This window comes from Opisthocomus hoazin, chromosome 4 (genome assembly GCF_030867145.1).
Source record: "Opisthocomus hoazin isolate bOpiHoa1 chromosome 4, bOpiHoa1.hap1, whole genome shotgun sequence".
NCBI classification, from domain to species: domain Eukaryota; kingdom Metazoa; phylum Chordata; class Aves; order Opisthocomiformes; family Opisthocomidae; genus Opisthocomus; species Opisthocomus hoazin.
Genome location: NC_134417.1, coordinates 79,607,479 through 79,628,697, shown reverse-complemented (window position 1 = coordinate 79,628,697; position 21,219 = coordinate 79,607,479). Strand labels below are relative to the sequence as shown.

The 21,219-nt window shown below is 39.0% G+C and overlaps 1 protein-coding gene across 3 annotated transcripts in view; it reads right to left on the bottom strand.

The window, feature by feature from the left end:
• Positions 1–717: 717 nt before the first annotated feature.
• The window catches only part of CCNY (cyclin Y), a 127,656-nt gene continuing 107,154 nt past the window's right edge, over positions 718–21,219 (bottom strand). For all 3 annotated transcript variants that reach the window (XM_075419707.1, XM_075419709.1, XM_075419708.1), the window contains 3 exons: positions 14,066–14,232; positions 9,304–9,466; positions 718–3,458 (listed from right to left, as the gene is read on the bottom strand). In XM_075419707.1, the coding sequence (XP_075275822.1) occupies positions 3,342–3,458; positions 9,304–9,466; positions 14,066–14,232 (447 nt within the window). In that variant the 3' untranslated portion in view covers positions 718–3,341. The remainder of the gene's footprint in view (positions 3,459–9,303; positions 9,467–14,065; positions 14,233–21,219) is intronic.

Sequence of the window (21,219 nt, the reverse complement as noted above, 5' to 3'; positions counted from 1 at the left end):
TCAAAAAACCAAGATAAACAAAGATAAATTAAAAAATACAATTATTGATAAGGATACCATTACCCTGCTACGGGACAGGATTTTGTATGTTTTTATCACCAGAAAACGTGTATCATTTCAAAGACTGATAGGATTTGTGGAAGGTGGGAAAGGTGATTTGACTTTTTTCTTCTTTTTGCACTTTACCACCTGACTCCAGTGTTCTCAGTCCCACAGAACAGCGTCTATCCGAATGACATGTATCACTGACAGCAAATTGAACAAAAAGTGAAATATAAACAAGTCTGCAGATGGAAAGAAGAATTAGGGAAACATCTCTGGGCTGCAGAGGGATGCAGGAATAAAAACTCTTACCAGACACCTTTTTCAAATATTTATCCAATTACCAATGGATAAATGACCAAACGAATGGCCCACTGGCTCAACATATAAAAATAATTCATTAAGACAATGATGCTTGAAGGGACAGGTTTATTACATCTCCTACACCTTTTCGTTTCTGAGCCGGTGACCAAAGCAATAATGAAAACCTTAAGCCAGAAAACATTTACAGCAAATTTAGTTTCAGGTTCTGAAATGAAAAACACACTGCGTTTGTGCTGTTAATTAAAACACTGTTTGGTTCTCCTCCCTTCTCACACCCTGGGTGATTCTCTAACCTTGCAATGACACTTTCCATGCAGTAATGCTTAAAAAACTACACTAAACACAACATAATCCTAAATATAAATTAATTTTTAATTACATGGTATAGAATACCTTGCAAACAAAAGACACTCATTAAGATTCACTCACAGGTACTGTATTTTTTGGCAAGCCTGGAACAAACCAGAAGAAAAAGCAAAGTATTATTCTATAACCATGAGGGAAAGAAACGTCCATCTAAATGTAGAGGATTCATACGGCAAAACTTAAAGAAAAAATCCACACTTACAGCAGATTTTTTTTAATTCTTAGTGCAAGAAACATAACCAAGTTAATCACAGAATCAGTACTAATTAAGAATATGGAAAATTCTCCTATACAGAGGTAGAGTCCAGTGCACAAGGCTAAAACGATAATCAATAGTCTAAACAAGACCGAGCCAGGTTTTACAGAATCCACTTTTAAAGTATCAGACTGTATGTACATACATACAATAAATAGACTATACAATCTTTAAAGTAGTTTAATAAACTTCACAAAAATTATAGTAGATGCATTGAGATCTTTACATAATCCAAAGTTCGTATCTCTATCACCCAGAAATGGATAAAACCAATATTCCTGATATCAAGTTAAATGGAAAATAGTTTAGCAAAGTGTTGATAAATCAAAATATTTTACACATTTTAAAGCCTAAATTTATGCTTATAAAGGATGAATTTCAAATGCTCTGAAAATGTTCCTTTTGATACTATCTGTAAAGAGGTTTCAAATGCTGTAATTTGCATCTGTATTGTTACAAACACTTTCCTTACATTCCATGTTCAAGGGAAAACTGTACTTGGCTACTCACAGTTCTGATGCATTGGCACAACAAGAAGTGATGAGAATTAGATTATTTTAAAGGCCCACAGGACATCAGGAGAATTGATGGACAAAACCTTCATGTCTCAAACTGCACAAATCACATTACGAAGTTAACAGAAACCTGTTTGGTGTTACCACTTCAACCCCGCAGTGCCTCTCCGCCCGGAGGCATCCGACCAGCCCCCTGCTGGAAGTCAAGTGTGCATCTCTGGGCCCCTGGCTTTGTGACAAGCCCATAGGGCTTAATAAAACAAACATGGAATGGTTATGGTTTACCACGGTAGTGCATAAATCGGGGACGTCTGTTGCCATTCATTGCAGTCACAGTCGCAAAGAAAGGATTTCAGGGAACTGAGAGTTTTCAGATATATCCTTCTAAACTGTGCAAAAAAAAAAGGAGGGGGGGGTAAGTCACCCTGGGGCATTATAAAGCAAATATGCTTATATTGACAAGTTATTTTCTGTAAAAGGTTCTTACAAATTCCAAGGGGGCAACAGCCACAGTAAGATGGAACAACTAACAACAAAAGAGCTTAATAATCAGAGTGGAAAATTACGTTCACAGTTCAGTTACTTTTAATTTCTATAAGCACCTACGCTGAAAAACATGAGGGTTTGCATTTTAGCTTCAAGATCAAATCTCCTTGTAACAAATACCTTGTAAAGATTTCCATTCTGCTCTTCTACAGGCCTTCTCACTGGAACAATTTTTTTATTATTTTTTATTTTATACAAACAGACTTACTTTGATTTAAAGTAAACATACAAAAATTGAGAATATTGCTTGCAACAATGGACCTGAAGGTGAAGGAATGAACTAGTCAGGCCATACAAAAAAAAAAAAATCTCCCTCATAATGAATTCTGCTAAACTTCTAATGCTATGAAAATCTGCAAAAAGGATCACAAGATCTGTTGCAAATTTCAGAGATTTGGCCCAAGTCTTATCATCATCATCATGTGAATACTTTAATAACTATATCTTTATATTAAGGAAAAATAAATGATTCCAAGAACTCAGGAAGGCACACACACCCAAGTATACTATAAATAAAACACATCATGAAATTCTGAAGATCTTCTGATCCCTGTACACACTTTTGGTTCAGCACTATGGTCAAGTCCGCTCTTTTGAAATACAATAAAAGGCAAACAAGAAATATAACATATGTATAATAATTATGAAGAATAATGCTAAGAAGACAGCTTACAGAGAAAAGTGCAGTGAAAAAAACCCAACGCTATTTATTCAAGGGCTTGTGCTACTGTAAATACAAACATCGAATTTGCTGCTGTGCAAGGGGAAGAATTTATCCTGGGAAGCAGCAATGAGAAATGAAAAAAAAACAGGAAAAAAAAGAAAGATATTAAAAGAAACCTTTAGGATGGAACTCTCCCAACTTCATTCGTCTAGTGCAGAGTCATCTGACTACGTGGTTTGTTTTCATGCTGCCATTTCTCTTCATGAGTACAGCATATTAGGAAATGGCACAGTTCTTAAATATTTTTCTGCCTCTACTTTGTTTTTTTGTTTCTTCTTCCAAGCACCTGATTCGCTGTGTCCTCATAAAAAGGGTAAAGCTGTTAGCGAAAGTGAGAAAAAAAACTGTTGCCCATCTTCTCTCCCGAACACTGATTTCTCCATTTCTCCTTCCACTCGGTATTTCACTCGTGTGCTACACAATGGGGAGGCACTGTAAAGGCAGCTCGACAGATTTAAAAATAAAAAAATCAAAAGTCTTTTTTCTTCATCCCCCCGCCCCCAGCCCACCCCCAAAAAAATGGATGGATGAAACAGTATGTCCATAGGAATATTCCAGTCTCCTCTTGTTAGGAGATAATAGCGGGGGACCATCTAACCACAGTCAGATTGTCAGCACTGACTGACCGTTTCTTTGCGGCTTTCCTGAAGTCCTTGTATTTGTCTTCACACAAGCGGGAAATGGCCTGGTAAGACAAAAGAATGAAAAAACCTCAATGGCATTGACCACAGGTGTACACACAAAATAAAACTAACTGCAGATCCCTACATATAGGCAGAATTACAGAAAGTCATTTCATTAGGCAAAACACGTGAAGAGCTTCTCGCCAAATCCTCCTGCTCAGTTCATTAATCTTAAAAGAAAGAAACAGACCGACATTGCATTGCCCGCCACAGCTGCTTTGGAAGGACCCAGTGAGCATATTCCAAGCCTCTTCTTTACAGGTTTACGTTCACAAATCTCATCGAGGTAGCTGACAATGCTTACCCACTGCTGTACGGTAACTCATATACAGCACGTCACTGGTGAAAACTGTGGACAACTTAGTAAAACAACAGGAGAAAGTGTAAGTACATTTGGAGAATTTACAAAGAGGACGGCTCTTATTTTTTGTATTTCCTAAAAAGTCTTGGGGTAATTCTGTTTTTCTCTACTGATAAACGGTCCGGCAGAATACTCACCCTGCTTTGCCTACAGAGTCAATTTTTACTTGGCTTTTGGCAGGAGATGGTGATTTCTGTGTGATCAGGCTATCTTATATGGTGCCAGTGGCAAACATAACTCATATTCAGAATAATTTAATTTGCTTAAAAATACACAAACATTATTCAAATTTCGACTCCTATTATACTACACTGCAGTTAACGTTTTATGTTTCTTGTACTGTTTTTAGCCAAGATTACGGACCTCACATATACAAATACAGCAGTGTGGCCTAAAATGGCATGTCTGTTAGAGTTCATCTGTTTGGGACAGGCTATGGTTGGCATCAGAAGGGATGTTAACTTTGGTGATCAAACACGCAGAACTGCAAAGAAAGCTCACTGCAAGCAGTCCTCAAGGTCAAATTAGAAAATAAGATGACCTATATCAGTATTTTTACTGGGGAACGCTTCTAAGTGGTATCTTAAGACAGGATGTTTAATAAAAAGTACTGTACAAACAAAACCAGTACAAGTGTTTGATTATAAAACAAGGCAATGCAAATAGACAGCCCAACTCCACTGATCATCATTTTCTTTCTTGATCTTTACTTCTATAGCACAGCAAGTTGTAGCAGTGAAGAGTCCTTTAATTTTAACAGTCCTGCAGAGAGCAGAGGCAGGTATGACAGAAGCACACAACTCCTACATCTAAGAGCAAGGTCACCTAACGCTTTGTTCAAGCCAGTCGCAAAACATGGTTAAACTGAAAAAAACAAACACAAACCAACACAAAACCTACCACCACCACCAAGAAACTAGGGGCTACTTTTTAGTTGGAAGCTGAATTTCCTTTTGTTAAGACCATTCTTGAAGACAGTTTTCCTTCTTGGTGATCACGAAGAGAACAACAGAATCAAATAATGCAAATATTCCTGTTGCTTTGTAGACCATAACTTAACTCACTAAAAACTGTTTAATTACATTTTATTTAATATAACCAGGAACCCAAAGGACTAAGAAAGTTTATGCAATTCAATCAGATTTAAAATCCAACAGATGAAAAGTGTTTAATCGTGAAATAATGTGTCAAGCCACAGCTTGGCAAATCGGTGTACTGAGGTGGAACCCAGCTTCTCTCAGCTGCCAAATCAGGCTATTACCTTAGGCACCCAACAGCCAGAGCAGGTAATCACTTCGAAATTGTCTGTTTCACAGGAAAATTTCTGTTCTGGCACTTGGTCAGACAAAATGAAATTTTGCTTGGAAGTGGCACTTAATATTTGGCATCTCTAGTCTCTGGTGATTAATCATATGCATAAGAAACAGACTGACTGCTGTTTAAAGCAATTCTGTATCTAAAGATGCCTCTTCATTTGCAAATAATTTACAAAATTGACATCTGGAGCCTATTTGGCAAGTTAGTCAACTTTAGCATAACAACACAAAAGCAGAAAATTGTAAATATTTATTATTGTCCTTCAGTTAAATAAATCCACATAGCTTATAAACACCTTTCTGTCATCTGGTATTTCTTTTGCTTTTATTGCTAGAAAAAGAAAGCAATTTTTGACAGTTGCAAGGGACCATTTTTCATATGAAATCAAAACATTCTTAAAAACAGCAACACTATTCCATCACGTGAAATTCTGTTGGACTTGATTGTAATATCTGTAATCAGCTAGACAAATGCATACATATATATCCTTCCATAACATATATGCATATAGAACTAGAAGTCAGCTCCTCTGCTGAGTTATGAGACTCTAGGTGAGACTCTGTCAGTGGCGAAGGGGGCAGCTAAGGACAAAGGAGAGGGGACACAGGCAGTAGCAGTAGCAGTAGCGTGTATTTTGGCTGCATGCACACATCTGTGCAGCGCAGGAAAGCAGCAGGGCTGGCTACGGCTTCACTGCTGGGAACGCACAAAGACGCGCGCACGACTGCAAGTGCTGCAAGACTCTCAAAAAATGCACAAACCTGCGAGAACTTAGCAGGGACAGACGGCACTAAGTCTGGAAGGGTTATATAGAAGGAAAATGTTAAAAAAAAAATCACTGGAACAACTAGAAGTTGTGATGATGGGGGTTGTCCTTAATTTATGGAGAATGAAAAGAAGAGCAATTGGGTTACTCCTGACAAAAGAGCAGGGGTGTTTTGCTCTCCCTTCGCTTCTTGGCTAAGAGGGTTTTGAACATACAAACCAGGCAGGATTTCAGTCAGTCACTGCGACAGTGGGAAGCTGGAGGGATATCAAGACACGTCTCTACTTGTAACTTACATCTTTTTCTCCTCTTTTTTTGTCTGTTTGACCTATGGGACTGTACCTCTTTAGGGACAAGAAAACACAGCACGCAGTTCAAAGGGTTTGAACTATGTGCTCAAGCACTATCCTAACAATAAAAAGCTCAGACAACATACAGCCAGTTAAACTAGGAGTGCACTAATGAACGCTCTTACAGAATTTAGCCGTGAAACGAGCACAGTGCTAAGATCACAAGCAGAAATAGGGTACGGACATCTTGTGGACTAACCCCAAAGAGCAGAATCTGACTCATCTTTAGCTCAGTACACGGGAGAATAACCAGGTGCAAGAGAAGAAAATTACAAAATAGTGGATTCAGGCTGGACATCCAAGAACCTTCTTGGTAGAAAAATCTCCCATATTAGAAAATAGTTCTCAGGAGAAGCAAAGGAAGCCTTGACATTTGACATAATTAAAAGGAAGAAGAAAACACACTACGGCATATGCTGTGGTTGGAACAAACAGCACTGGCAGGTGGGCAGACTGGATGATCTAATGAAAGGTTATTTGCCATTTTTAATTTGCATGATTCCATACAACAGGGAAAAAAACAAAAAAAGAGGCATCATGAAAACGGTTTCTGGCTACTAGGTGGACTGGTATAACAAATTCAGGACACTTATAGGCCACAGGCTGATGAAAAGTAAGGAAAAATTACTTTCATTTAGTCATTTAAAAGACACAGCTGTTTCTGAAGTGTCAATCGTGGGAACGTAAGGAAAACATCCACTGCAGATGCTCCAGAAATTGTAGTCATTTTTAACAAGTACTATACAACCTCTTGTAACATCTCTAACCTAATGAATCTTGTCCAGCATTTCCTTTTCATGAGGAAGAGTATTTACTAGCCTTGTCCTTGGTTGTCTTGGAGTTTTTTTTCATCACAGGTATGTCAACTTCATGATATTTGCAGAAATAGCCATGCAGATTCTACCATGCCAGATCTAATGCTCCTGCTTTAGATACACAAAATAGCTTGAAAACGCAGAAGTAGCAAAAATGTGTCATAACATTACCATGCCTCTATGCAAGACCTTTCATGATCTCAAATATCAGTAAGTTGTTTTAAATCTTATGACTGAGCAAGGTCCTTTCAGTTTACCAGACGAGGCAAATCCTTCCACTGCGTACACACATTCGCTATGAGTCTGTTGTCTTTCATCACAGACTGCAGCTTTTCTCTCAGTATCCAAAATATCACAGCCTGTGTGGTGCAACATCTACTCCACTTGACAATCCAGGCAACTGTTTTAAAAACAGAGAACTCTGGGCTGAACAGTACACGAGAGACCTAGAAAAGTGCTGCAAATGCCTTTTGATAACTCTTGGCAAGCTAAATGCTTAACTGTGCTCAAGGAACAAGGCTGTAAATTATGCTGTCAACCAGTTCCAAGGGCACGCTAATGACAGTCAAGTATTTCCAGGGAACAAGGCAGTTCCCATCCTGTCCCCTTCCTTCTGGCCACAGAACAGAGGCCAGGAGCTGGTCGACCAACTTGGCTTCACAGCAGATACTTATCGTCTCCCCTGAAGACCTCCTCTTTGGCCTGCAGAGTTACTTTACAGCCGACTTTTGCCACCAGCACAAAGCTTCCCCAACACTGGAAAAACTTTAATAATATGGATTTATTGAAAAAAAACCATTTCATTATTTCTTTTAAAATATGCCTTCTCTTTAGTTAGTATAGAAGAACCACCAGTATTCTCTGGATATTTACAGTCATATCGTATTTTCATTTCTTCTAAGGTTTTAGGAGCTACTGTTGTTACCTTCATTTGTAACCTCCTGTTATATATTGTGTGCGATACAGACTGACAGTGTCAGGAAACACTGTGTACTAAATTATCTTCAAGAAGTAACTCATTTTTTGTATAGGTAATGGCACTTATTATCAAGACTCACCATCTAATAACTTCGCAAACTACCTCTTTTCATTTTAGATTACAATCCCAATGAATTTTCATTTTTTAAAATTCTCTTCAGTAGAAACAAAATCTGATGCAAATTTACATCACATTCCATACACAGAATTAAGTTACATTCTTATTGGAGTTACCTGCGAAATTTATGCAGAACATTTAGAAAGAATGAGAAATACAACTTTAGTGAAATCTCCTTTAATTCCTTCTCCACCACCTTCTGTTCCCATTACAGTTACAAACAAGTCAATTAACCTTCCCACGCACCATTTCCCCCCAGAAAAACGTGCATAGCACTGCCTGCCTGTTCTACAGGAGCACTAGCAGTTTCAGAAGATGCAAAGCTCACTCTAACCCACAGGCAAACAGCCTCCAGTGCATCCAAGCTATTAGGAATTAAAGACGTGCGACGTTAGAAGCAGTCTAGCATCTAACAGCAAACTTCAAAATTAGTAACAAAATATGTACACACTCATGCAATAATGCCCTTATTTGAAAAACTTTGTATCAGAAACCTTAGGAAAAAGATTCCAGTCTTGCAAAGTACCCACAATTGGCTAACGATTTTAAACTCCTCCTGTGTCTGTGGGAATTCGCAGTGCCCTGAATTTCACAGGTCCAGACCATCCGACATCGTGCTTTCAGCACACGTATATTCAGTTCTCATAAGCATTTATGACTTCTTCACTAAAGAATTGTGCTCGTTTCTGGTTTTCCACTACTGAGAAAAACATCATGAGAGATAACAGACTTGAATCCACGTTAAGTGGAGCAGTAGCAGACAACAAGCACATGGAATAGTTCTTTTCAGCAATACTTGTTAATATTCTGTCCTGTAAGGTGGATAATCAGTTTTAAGAAACCAAATGAACACACAAAATCAGACTGTGAAGAAAGTACTTTCACAAGGCCAATTCAGACAACTGGAACTGAAAAAGAAACCGAAAGCAAGACCGAGTATGAAGCAAATCGGGCCAAGAATCTGTCCCCACGTCCATGAATAACCAAAGCACAAACAAAACAGTTATGAAAATCGGGGCACTTGATATTATGATATCTCATGGGAATATCTGGGAAGAGATGGGAGAAGGGAGAAACAATGCAAAAATTCCAAATCCCCATATATATTCAACTCTAAGCAATCTAAAAAGAAAGCCTCTTACCTCAAGTTTGTATGCCCTGTCCCTGCTGAGGGGCTCCAAAGGAAAACTCAGGTTATTTGCTTCTGCCAGGGAACGCAAATCAAAGTAATACTTGGCATAAACACTGGAGGGAACATTAATATTGAACTGCAACAGCTCAAGAAACTGGCGTTCCAGCTCATTCCTGCAGAAAGATAAATGTGAAAACATATTTCAGACTGTGCATTCTGAATGTAATTTACTTTAAATTGCAAATGGTATAACCCAAGTTCATGTCTCACTCTTCCCAGATGCAATTATCCTAGCCTAAGGTTTGACCTCATCTACCAAGGCACGTATACGCCAGTGAGGAAGATGAGAGATGCCGCACCCTGCAGCTGTTGCTGCGAAGCCAGTCAAAGCCAGACACAAACTTCTGGTAGCGGAAGGGCACCTTTGTCAGTTTAGGTAATACATCTGGGAAAGAACAGCTAGCATGAACAAAAATTTCCTTGTAGTTTCTGCGGTCCCTCCACTAGGTGGATCTGCACCCCCACCTATGCAAGCACAGACCACCACCAGGCCCTGACACTGCAGACATCTCTCATGCATGCTGCAAATGACCCTAACACCTGAATTACTGGAGAATTTATTCACTCTCTTCAGACTTTTGTCATCAATCATTTAAAACTAGTCATGGGAAACCTGAATTTTTCAGCATACTGTCATCTTTCTTTATGAACAGAACAAAGCAATTTTTCCCTGGGACGTGCAATCAAAATGCACAGTGGTGATTATTTGTTTTTCAGTACCTAAAACAAACGTGTTTGTCAAAACACCCGATAGGAACAGAGGTCCCATTTGAGCTCCCACCCTGTGAAAACTTCGGGATAGCAATACATTATTACCTACACCAGTCCATTAAAAACTATTTTAAGAAATAAGTAAATCAACAAAATCAAGGACTGGAAAATTTCATGAATCTGATGGTAACTAGATATCCTACGTAACACTGATGCACAGATATATGATGTATCCAAAACAATGATTTCAAGACATGAGAAATAAAAAAATAAATAGGTGGTAAAGGCTGTACATTTGTTGAAAAGTATACAGACTGCAGAGCTGTGTTGCCGGCAGGTATGGACTACGACATTTCAGTTACACTTTGACCGCAGTGTGAATGTGCAAGGAATGTGCAGGCAGCTGGCAATAGCAGAGGAAGGATCTGAGGATAAAAAGTACTGGTACAGCAGTTTTTCAACACTGATTTTTCTTCTTCTCTTTCTTGACTCTTACATCACTCTTACATCATAATCATTGTGTTTCCTTACCTTCATTCTCTCTCTGCCAAAATTCTATGTTTACATAATGATAAGTATTAATTAACATTAAAAGACTATCTAAAAGCTGGATATGAACTCTTTGGCATGAATTCACACTGTTGAAGATTCTAGCTTTTAAAACATCCAAGTTAAAAAAATTACATTTTAAAACGTCTATCAATAAGAACAGAAGATTGCCTTTAAATGTCTTTACGCTGCCAAGATTTTACTTTCTGCAAGCTAAGCCTAAAGCTCTATGTTAATGGACAATATAAAGTCTATTTTAATGGCGAAAAACACTGGCTGTACTTCTTTAGAGGAGCATCCCCAGACCTTTAAGAACAATACATAGCCTCAGGTTCCTACTATCCCCTAGTTCCCGGATTTGAAGGTTAGATTAGCAGACTAACTGCAGCTGAGACAGAACAAAAAAATACAGGTATTTCAGATCTGAACTAATTTAACGTAACTAACCACCATACCCTTCTTCCCTGATACACCCACACTGGACTGCTTTAGCATATGTTTTCCTGTGCCACTCTCCAAATTCACTCAGAAACTCAAAGTCAGGCTACACACATGACTATAGACACATACTGCACTTCGGTCCTCCCAAGTCCTCTGTTAGCTTTTAGGCACAGCTCAGTGTACTGCTGGTGACTTACAAAACTCAGAAAGGTCTGCAGGATGTTTTGCAAGATACACTTATGCTGAATGATTCACAGCAGCTGAAGATTTTGACCTAGCATTTCTCTGCCTTATTAATACAAACAGTGAAAGCTCCCATCCTGCGCAGAGCTAGGCACTTCAAAACCATAATACTGGACTGTCCCAACAACCTGAAAAAAAAGAAAGAAAAAAAATCCACCACACCAGGGATAGGAGGAAAAAAAAATAAGAAGAACTGGCAGCAGGAATATAAACCTCAGGTTGACAGCACCAGAATCTCTGCTGGAGGATTCACAAGGAACCCCAGGCACAAAGCCCGTGAGCCAGATCACCAAGTGCCATATGGAGAGCACAGGCTCCCCAAAGACTTCTAGTTTTGCTGGTTTTGAGAACCCCAAAACCTTTATGGAAAGGTTAAGAAGCTAAAAACTTTGAGGACAAGGATTCATCACAGTCTGGCTTAGGGAATGCGCAGTGCAGAAAGAGGGCTGATGTTAGCCCAGGAGCCCAGGTCTGCCGCGTGAGCAATGGTGTTCTACAGCTGAAGTGCAACTTCTAACAGTAGCACCATCACATGTGTTTGACAAAACAAATAACCTCTTTTTTTGCTTTCCTTCACACCATCACAGCATGCCTCATCACCTGCCTTCAAAAAAAAGTCCTGAGAATCAGCAATTTCAAAACTCGTGTTTATAACCATCTCTGATAAACACTGTCACCCAGCACAGTCAAACCTGTCAGTCCGCCTCAAGCTGTTCAGTGCTCTACTTCGGCTCCTGTCCCAGCTTCAGAAAGACTTTAAAAGCTCCCGAGTTTGCCTTGGAGCAGGAGTGAACAGACAGAGGCCCTTATTGCCACTGAATACCCGAAAAAACAAGAAAAGGATCAAGGGAAAAGTAGCTTAGCAAAATCGTTCAGGAAACACTCAAAACAGCCAAGGAAGCATTATCAAATTGTTCTGCATGGAATATACAGCATACAGAAAAGTGACAGGCTTCATTTTAGCTTCTTGTCCCTCCTGGCCTCCCCTTTTATTTTGGAAATCTCATTCTGTCTGGGTTACATTGGAAAAGAAGTATCATCAATCATCCCTATAATAGCTTACATATTTTAAACCATACACTGAAATGGCATTATGTGGTATTTCCCACCTCTATTTTGAAATGAGTTTTCCCCAAAACTAATAAAAATACCTACGGCATACTACAGCAATGCCAGCTGTGTGTTCTTCCCCCTGACTGGGGAAAAAACCCCACCTTATTACAAATTGCTTGTTAATACAAGATCTAGAAATAACTTTTCTGATACTTGAGGAATGACAGCTACTCACAATTTATAAGTCTTATCTAGCAGTGTATGAGCATGCTTAATTTAAAGCAATCAGATGGCTCCTAACATTCAACCTTGCCCTTACAGATCATTTTTAGACCAGCTATAAATCTGACAAACTGTGAACTATTAAGAAAGTAAATTAGGGCCGCTTTAGGAAAAACTCTTGGCCTTTCACTGCTTTGAGATTGCAAACTGAGATTCAAAAAACATTCTGTCTGCATAAACATTTATTCCCATCTACTTCGCTACTTCCCTCCTTCCCTACTCCCAGAGTGGTTATCATCCACAATCATGTCTCTTCCGTGGCTGCAGTCCTGACTTGAGTTAGAGCAGAGACAAGTCTACAGACTTCTCATTACAGACACCGAGCTCTGCTTAACAGAGCTCTGAAACACACAGATATGCTATTAAAACATCTTTTTAATAATTTTAATCTTACTAGTTCTTATAAACAAAGGAGTGCACCAGTAGACTGAGAATGTCCCTCTCTGAAATCACGAGCTGCAGTGGCCTGTCGAGGCACCCGGAGCCCCAGCACCACCCCAGCGCCAGCTCCAAGCGAAGCCCTCCCAGTGCCGCTCTCGCAGTCACGCCAGCCCGGGGACGGGCACTTGGGAAGTGTGCATGGTAGGCAACTCAGCCCAGAATGTACAGATGATACAATGCCCAGGCATGTCAGCCAATACATGCAATAGCTGCTAACTAGCCAAATAAAAAAAGCACCCGACTATTTTATGAAATGAGCATTCCTTTTAGTGTTTGTAAACATTAAGACCTTAATTGTGTTTATTCTTATTAAGGTTCTTTTTATTACTGTTAGACTATACTCTTGATATGACTCAGGAGTATCCAGCCAGACATCACAACTCTGTGCTGTTACAGTACGCTCTTCTTAAGAATGCCATCAGATAATAAATGGAAGAACGGCAATGGCTCTTTGCAAGTTAAATTACTAGATTTTTAACACCTCAGAAATGAACTCAGCAGGATATATGGGAAAAAGCACTCCCAAAAAAAACCCCAAACCCAAAAGCCCTAATTTTAATAATGCCAATAAATAACTGGGTGATCATCTAAGGGGCACTAGGATCACAACAATTTTTTCTCCTGCCTTACATGTTGGTCTACTGTCTGTATGGAGAACTAGCATGACAGCAAATGTTACGGAAGTGAATACGTGCAGGGTCATTGATGTGGGGTTCTTTGTCAAGTCATACACTTAAATATTTCTGCAGGTCTGTTTTCATCACTGTGCATGAATCTCCACTGGTAAAATACACTTCAACCAGAAAACAAAAATAATTCATGTCTTCCATGTAAGCAACTGTCAAGCAGACCTCACGCCATCTACCAGCATTCACCATGTTTAGATACAACGCAGGTATAGAAACTTTATATAATTTATGAAAGAACTTCCCGTCCCCCTCATATGCACAGACCTTGACATTCATTGACAAAGATAAACATGCTGCACTCACATGTCTTCGACTGTGATATCTTTCAGAATCTGGCAGTAATCCACGTTCCACACTGCCTGGTCGTCCCAAACCTTGGATGCCAGTAGAATTGCACCCAGTACAATTCGCTTCCAGTTTGCTGGACAAATATCTATCTCTGCATAAGTTAAAAGTCTTTCAAGATACACCTGTGGAAACACATTAAAATCAAGACTTAATCTATTTTGCTATTAAGTAGGAATGAAAAAAGAAAAAGAAAACTATTCTCCATTCTAGCAATTTTAAAACAGTGATCTGCTCTCAATATGATTCTTTTAAAAAAGCTGTAGGTTTAAATACATACATTTACGCCAAGCTCAAGACTGGATGAGATAAATTCGTATTTTAGTTGGCCTTTGCCTTCTGATCATATTGCCAGAAACAAAACTTATTTTTCTATCTGTAACTGTTGCTAATATATTCAAATGTTGTTGTGAATTCAAATGATAGCTTAAATAAATTATTAAAATAGTAATGTAAACAAATAAAATGCTAATTACTAATGAGGAAAGCAAGGGTATGCTACCAATAATAGTTACTAGCTATCTTACTAGCAACCATGGCATCCTGTCACATCAGGCCCCTCCGGTGAGCCTGCACGAGGGAGGTTCTATAGGCACCTATGGGTTGGATGAAGGAACAGTTACCACAGAAACAGCAAACAGAACAGGTGAAACGTACGTGCTAAGAAGATAATGCGTAACAGTTTCTGCTGGGCCGGTAAGATCTAGAGCCGAGTAACAGCAGTCCTGTTGGACCTACAAGAACTGATCAACTCAGGACACCGTAGTCTGGCCCAGTCTGCCCAAGGCCACTAACACAGGCCAGCATCACCCAGAGCTCATATGACCCCAACCTCATCCAGGAGGGCACTGGGTACCATTCACAAAGCCTACAGGATTACATGCACCCGTCTGACCAAAGCAGGGACCACGGAGGGACTCCCTGAACACCTAGGAAAAAGCTGCTGGGGCTGGGGGAGGCAGTGTGACCCTCTGCTGCTGACCATGGCGCTGTCCCGGACCCCGACTGGTGCTCCAGCCAGGGGACTATGGGTGAACACGTGAGGGATCCACGGGAGCGGGGCAGTCAACGTGTTGTGCGAATAGTTACCTGCTAGCAGTAACAGCAGCTCAATTACAGGAATAGTAACAGGCTGATAAACAAAATGCGTTCCAAGAAATACTTGTTGTGGGTGATCTGTGTGCCCCCCTACTCTATCCCCTGTCACGGACAGGGAAATTACAGTTAAGAATATTTACATGTGAGGTGAACAAAACTGAGTATTTCTGCAATCCACAACATTTAAATAGTTCATAGACTGGCTGAGAAGACACACAGTAAATCTGCAGTTCGACTAAGTTAATGCTCACTAGCACCTATTCAAATAATATCCAAAGAACAGCTAATACACACAAAAGATACCCAAAGAATAGCTAATACATTACGAAAAAAAAAAAAAAAAAATCAAATAATACCAGAAAAATAGCCAATATATCAAAAATTCAATGTAGGATACATGCCGGTAAGGATTTCAGGGGAAAGGGAAAGGGGGAGTGTAGAGGGAAACCTTAAAACCCAGAACGGCTCACTGGTGATTTTCTATAAGGTTTTGCGCTCATATAAGCACACAGAGGCCCTTCAGTGATTTGTGCTTCTTGAAAGGTCTAGCATTTGTAGAAAATATTAGATGAATAATAAAATAACGATGAATATATTTTGAAGCTAGTTTATATTTATGAGTCCACAAGAACATCAAGAACAATTACATCCTTCATATAGTTTTGTCCATTAATTTTCACAATTATGATATGAACAAGCAATTAGAGCTTGGCAACAAAATAATCGAAAACCGTAGACAGCTCTTGCATAATTTAGTCTTACAGAAAAAATACATCTTATGAAAAAATACTGAATATCTGCATACACGTACACAGATATTCAGCCCACAAAATGAAGTGTCTCACACACTCTGCAGTATAAACAGAATATTGAGCAAGAAAATAATGGGAAAAAACAAACCACACAGTATTAGACAACTTTTGTTCAAACTGGCCACCACAAAGTACAAGTTCTTTGCTTCCTACTCTTAATGAAGGAAAATAAACCTCAAGTTAGTGTCTGTAATGGTTAGCAATAAAGTCATATTACAACGAATTCATGTGTAAAAAAAGTACAAAATTTTCTTCCCTCAACAGACCACCTCTCCCAAGCAAGAGATTTCTTAGTCCACTGTGAGGCTGCTTCAAACAGGTTTCACTGCACTCTTCTGGCAATGATTTAAGGAAAACCAGATGCAGTCACTTCTTAAGTTAGGAAATTCTGCTCTGATTCGAAAACAAAATTTTTTACTGCCTTCACTAGCATCAAAGATGTGAACTTGTTCTGCAGTCTTGTTTCTCACCTGTGGAACCAGGTGCTGTGCATGAAGGAGCAGAACTTGACACTGGAAGTACTTCAACACAACAACACAGATACATTTACTACAACCAACCACTGGTCCCGACGGGCTGCTCTACGAGAACACAGGTGGGCAATAGCCTATTCTTTGCATCTTGTAACAGACCTCGTAATACACTCCTCACTGCACTGTGATAAAAAGCAATATGGTGGTTATTTCGGCTGCTAGTACTCCTACAAGAGTCTACACTGACTGACGGAAACTAGCAGGAGACTTCACGAGATGCTCCGACGAAAGACAATATACATGCGAAACATTATACCTACCTGAAAGGCTGCATATTTTATAAAAATGGAACACTGCTTGGGATTCTGAAGGACTGGCATTTTGTTTTGAATTTTAAATACCTAAAGATCATCTTTTACAAATGCTGAAGGAAATTTACTTCTGCTCTAACAGAAGAAATACACAGCCACTCAGAAAACTAAAAACATTCCTTTAAGATACCTATGTTTTAAAATGTTTCAGGTTTTTATTTACCAATTTAAAACTTTTTTTGAAGTGGGATTATGATTGATTTATAGATAGTTATTAAAACCCACAAAATATTTAGAAAACATTTATCCAAGTTTTGGCAATATCTGTACCTTCAAATAAATACCAGACTAGCTTTAAACAAGTAACAACAACTAACTTACAAAAGCAGCCTACGTACAAAACGGTAGATGCACAGAAATCATATCTGGAGAAGTACCACTTCACTGATAGTACCAGCGCCAAAATAGTTTCAGTGAACTACAGAAATTACAGAACACTCAAAAAGTCTGAATAGTTACAGTATGTTGGATAATACAGACTGGTGAAATTAAAAAAAAGTCTCAGTAAAAGACCTTTGGCTTTCTCACTCCCTATAGGGTTCTCTACTTTTCTTGTGTTAATGAGAAATTCATCTTGGTTTAGACACTTTGTTGAACTCAAGCTATACCATTAGGCACAAAAAGACAGGCATAACAAACATCCAGAAACCTCTGCAAAAAAAAAGTCTTACTCAGCTACAAAGTCAGAATATTTACAGCGTAAGACCTCACAGATAAAACCGCTGATTATTCAGGTTTTTTCTTAAAAAATAAGAAATGTATAGGTAGCAAGATATCATAAAACCAAACCCGAATTTTTCAAGAGACCAGATGCCAGACTCCTGAATACACCACTTCTTCTTTAGCTATGATTTGACCCTGCCTGCCATCCTAACACTGAAGAAAACCATAACATTACCTTCTAAGAAACAAAATACCGCTAATTGCTCAAAAATTTATTTTCCTTCATAAGGAGGGAAAAATGCTATTTAAGCACAAAACTATAAATTACAAATGCAAAATTATGTGTCAAGCCCTTTATTAAAAACAGAGTTTTGACTTTTTAGTTAGAGCATCACTCTGAAAAGATTTTCTGGCATAAAATTTGATATTGGGAGACCACAGAAACACAAAAGTCAGTAAAAAGTGGCACATGGATCTCAGCAGAGTCTGCACTACCTGGTGCTCCTGTTTCAAAGGCTGCCTTTTGCTTTCCAGGCAGCCTGTGTAAACAAACCCCTTACACACTATGTTACACAAACTTGTTCAACTTAACAAGCAAAACTGCTCCTTGAATTATGAACAAACAGCATTCCCTGGAATTGTCCCCAGGAAGCAGAAGACTTCCTTCAAGCAACACACTGTGCTGATGCAGGGAGCTTCATAAGCAGAAAGCACATGGAAGCCCAGATCATGCCACTCTGAAATTAGGAAACGAACTTCATTTGCTTTACATCAGTGCTGAATGTGACTCTCTACCGTTAATGCAAACCTCTTGCATTACCACTTCCTATGTGCAGTTTTTGAAGATTTTGAATGAATACTCCACATCTATAGATACGCAAAGCATACAAAAATCAGAAAATAGTATCCTTTCAGCAGCTCTCACTTAGAGAGAGAAAAAAGAAAAAAAAAAAAGAAAATCAAGTAAGGATTCCATTGTGGGCTCAAATTCAAAGGCATTCAGAGAAGGAAATAAACTGATATGAACAGACAAGAGCGATAATGCAAGGAAAGACATAAAGGAGAATAATCCATAACAGATGAACTTATACCTAAGTAAAAAGGGAGCATAAACTTGCTACTACCTTCCCACTAGCACATACTTGAGAAATCAGCTTTAAAAATTAAATAGAAGCTTGATAAGACACTATTCTTATACCACGTTCATTACCATATTTGAACATCTTCCAGAAGCATGTTGAAGGATATGATATCCTTGGTGATAACTCGGGCTTAACTCCAGACATATGGTTTGCTGGAGTAAGGCTCTGTATCATCTTCTGATAAAACTAAAGACGATGAATACCTTGCCAGGAGAAAGGCGCGTAGTGTGGCTTCTGGCTCCTTTCTTGAACATGCCTTTAAAGAGAGCATTTTGTTTTGTTCACTTGCTGTGGCCCCCCTGACTCAGTCTTCAGTTTCAAGCGTATGCGTTCAAGAAAGAGAAGACTGAAAAAACCAAGACAACTTCTTGTAGGAAACATCTGTAAAAGTTTATTGTGGTCCTCAGCTGGTGCGGGAATTCACTGCAGTCCAGGACTTGTCTCCCAAAGATATGCCTATGCTGTCATGCTAGTGTCCTCCTTCAACTTTCAAATCAAGCCTGCTCAGTCACACATAGCGTTTTCATTCTAGATCGTTCTAGCCCTAATTTGGAGAGAACCAGGTGACTCTGCAGACAGCGAAATTTAGGCAGAGGAAAGGCTGGTACCTACTTGAGCTCTTGCCCTACTGATGTTGAGCATCCTCATAACAGCAGCATACACACAGCCAAGTGAGCTCCGTCTCCTACATGACAAAGGTCATTATTGCTAACAAATGGAGCTCTCAACCACTGCTTTCATCTCAGAGCATTTCAATATATGAGGCCCAGGCTATAGTCACAGCCCAAGCACCAACACTCTGGGACATCAGAGTAAAACGGAGAGGTAGAGCCTGCCATGCACTCCGCAGCCTAACCTGCCACAGGGGATGCTTCTGGGTGCTGCAACGATGTGCTGAATCAGTGCAGGCTGCTGGAGAGGGGCCAGGCGGCTCCCAGCCCGCTTGCAGAGGAAGGCTGGTGGGTGGTTAGTCACTACGCTACTCATCCCAAACAAACTTGTGGCTGGTGGGAGAACACCACCTGCTTCTGCTGCTGGCAAAAGCAAGCAAGTCTTCCCACATGCAGGCGGGCATGCGCTACCTCATTAAAAAAGGAAAAAGAAAAAAATCACTGAAAAAGTTGACCCTGTAGCGATAAATGTGGCATACGGACATGCCATTTGTATGCAATTATGTCTATACATTGAACAGTATCTTAAACACAGGGGTCATTTTCTTACATATGGGTTTTGTATTGAACACACTTGAGATTCTGTGTGTACTATGCAGTTCAGTGTACTTGTGTGTTGTAATTAATGTCACTGGCTTAATTTTCAAAAGCAAAACTTTCTACATTTTCTTTAGGACTAGCTGCTTTAAAGTCATATAATAAAGGTGAATTTTAAAAGCTCATTGTAGAAAAGAATATTGTAACTCTCATCTCGGAATGCTGGAAGAAATCTACTTCTATGTCATAAGACCAAAAAACACACAAGAAAATGTGAGAAACACTTTTTTTTTTTAAACAAAAGTCTGAAAATCTCATCTTCTCTGGATTATTTCAGCAGGTGTTCCTTTATAGGCCCGGAACTAATAAAAGATAAAATAAGCTTTAAAAGATAAAATAAGCTTTTAGTATCTAGAAGATACAAGTTAAAATAAATGCCATTATTTGCCATGATTCAATTGCTTTTAATAGCTGGATCCATGCTTACGAATGGAACTAAAGCTTAAAACAAATAGAAGCTGTTATACTAATGTTACTTTTCTTCTGTTTAATTCATCCTTTGCAATGCCTCTTCTGAAAGTACACTTTTGTAGCAAGACTTCTGAGCAATTCTCCACCGAATATTCTAAAGTTGAATTCCAAAAAGACAATAATTTGTTCTGCCTTAATACAACACCTAGTTCTCCTCTAACACTTTAATAGCTTCCAAGAGCCATCTTCATCACACCTATCATTACCCACTTAGTTCTGACTGTATGTTTATAGATTTCTATAGAATGACAACAAGACTATTTAAATAAAAGATTACTGATATGACATTAGCAGAAGCTCTCAAAGGCTTCAGTCAAACAACATACCATTCTGAATTTTTCCCAGCTTGCAAACAAGTACAACTCGGCGTTAATACCAACACTACAATCTTCAAAACAATCAATACATATTTACTTACAAACTCGGTACCTCGGAGTCTGATGCCTCCGCTATTAGTTGGCTGTGTGTGGGAATGAACCCCATGGTTTTATACAACTGTCAGTCTAACAAGCTTTGACAGATAACACTTGCCCCTCACTGGAGACACTGTAATAACTTGAGCCCATTTCAGAAGATACACTGCACAGAGTTAAGATTTCAGAAGAGCAATACTGGATTATTATTTTCCATCTCTTCCCACAGAGTTGCACCAAGATTTTGCAATGACTGACCTTTACACTTGGAATGTCAGCAAATTATTATTTAATCACAAGTGAAACCAACTGGATGATTTGCCTTTGTTAAGCATTCACTTATCTGAATTACAAAGAATTTAATTCTATTAATGAAATAAAATTACTACTCCATGGGTATA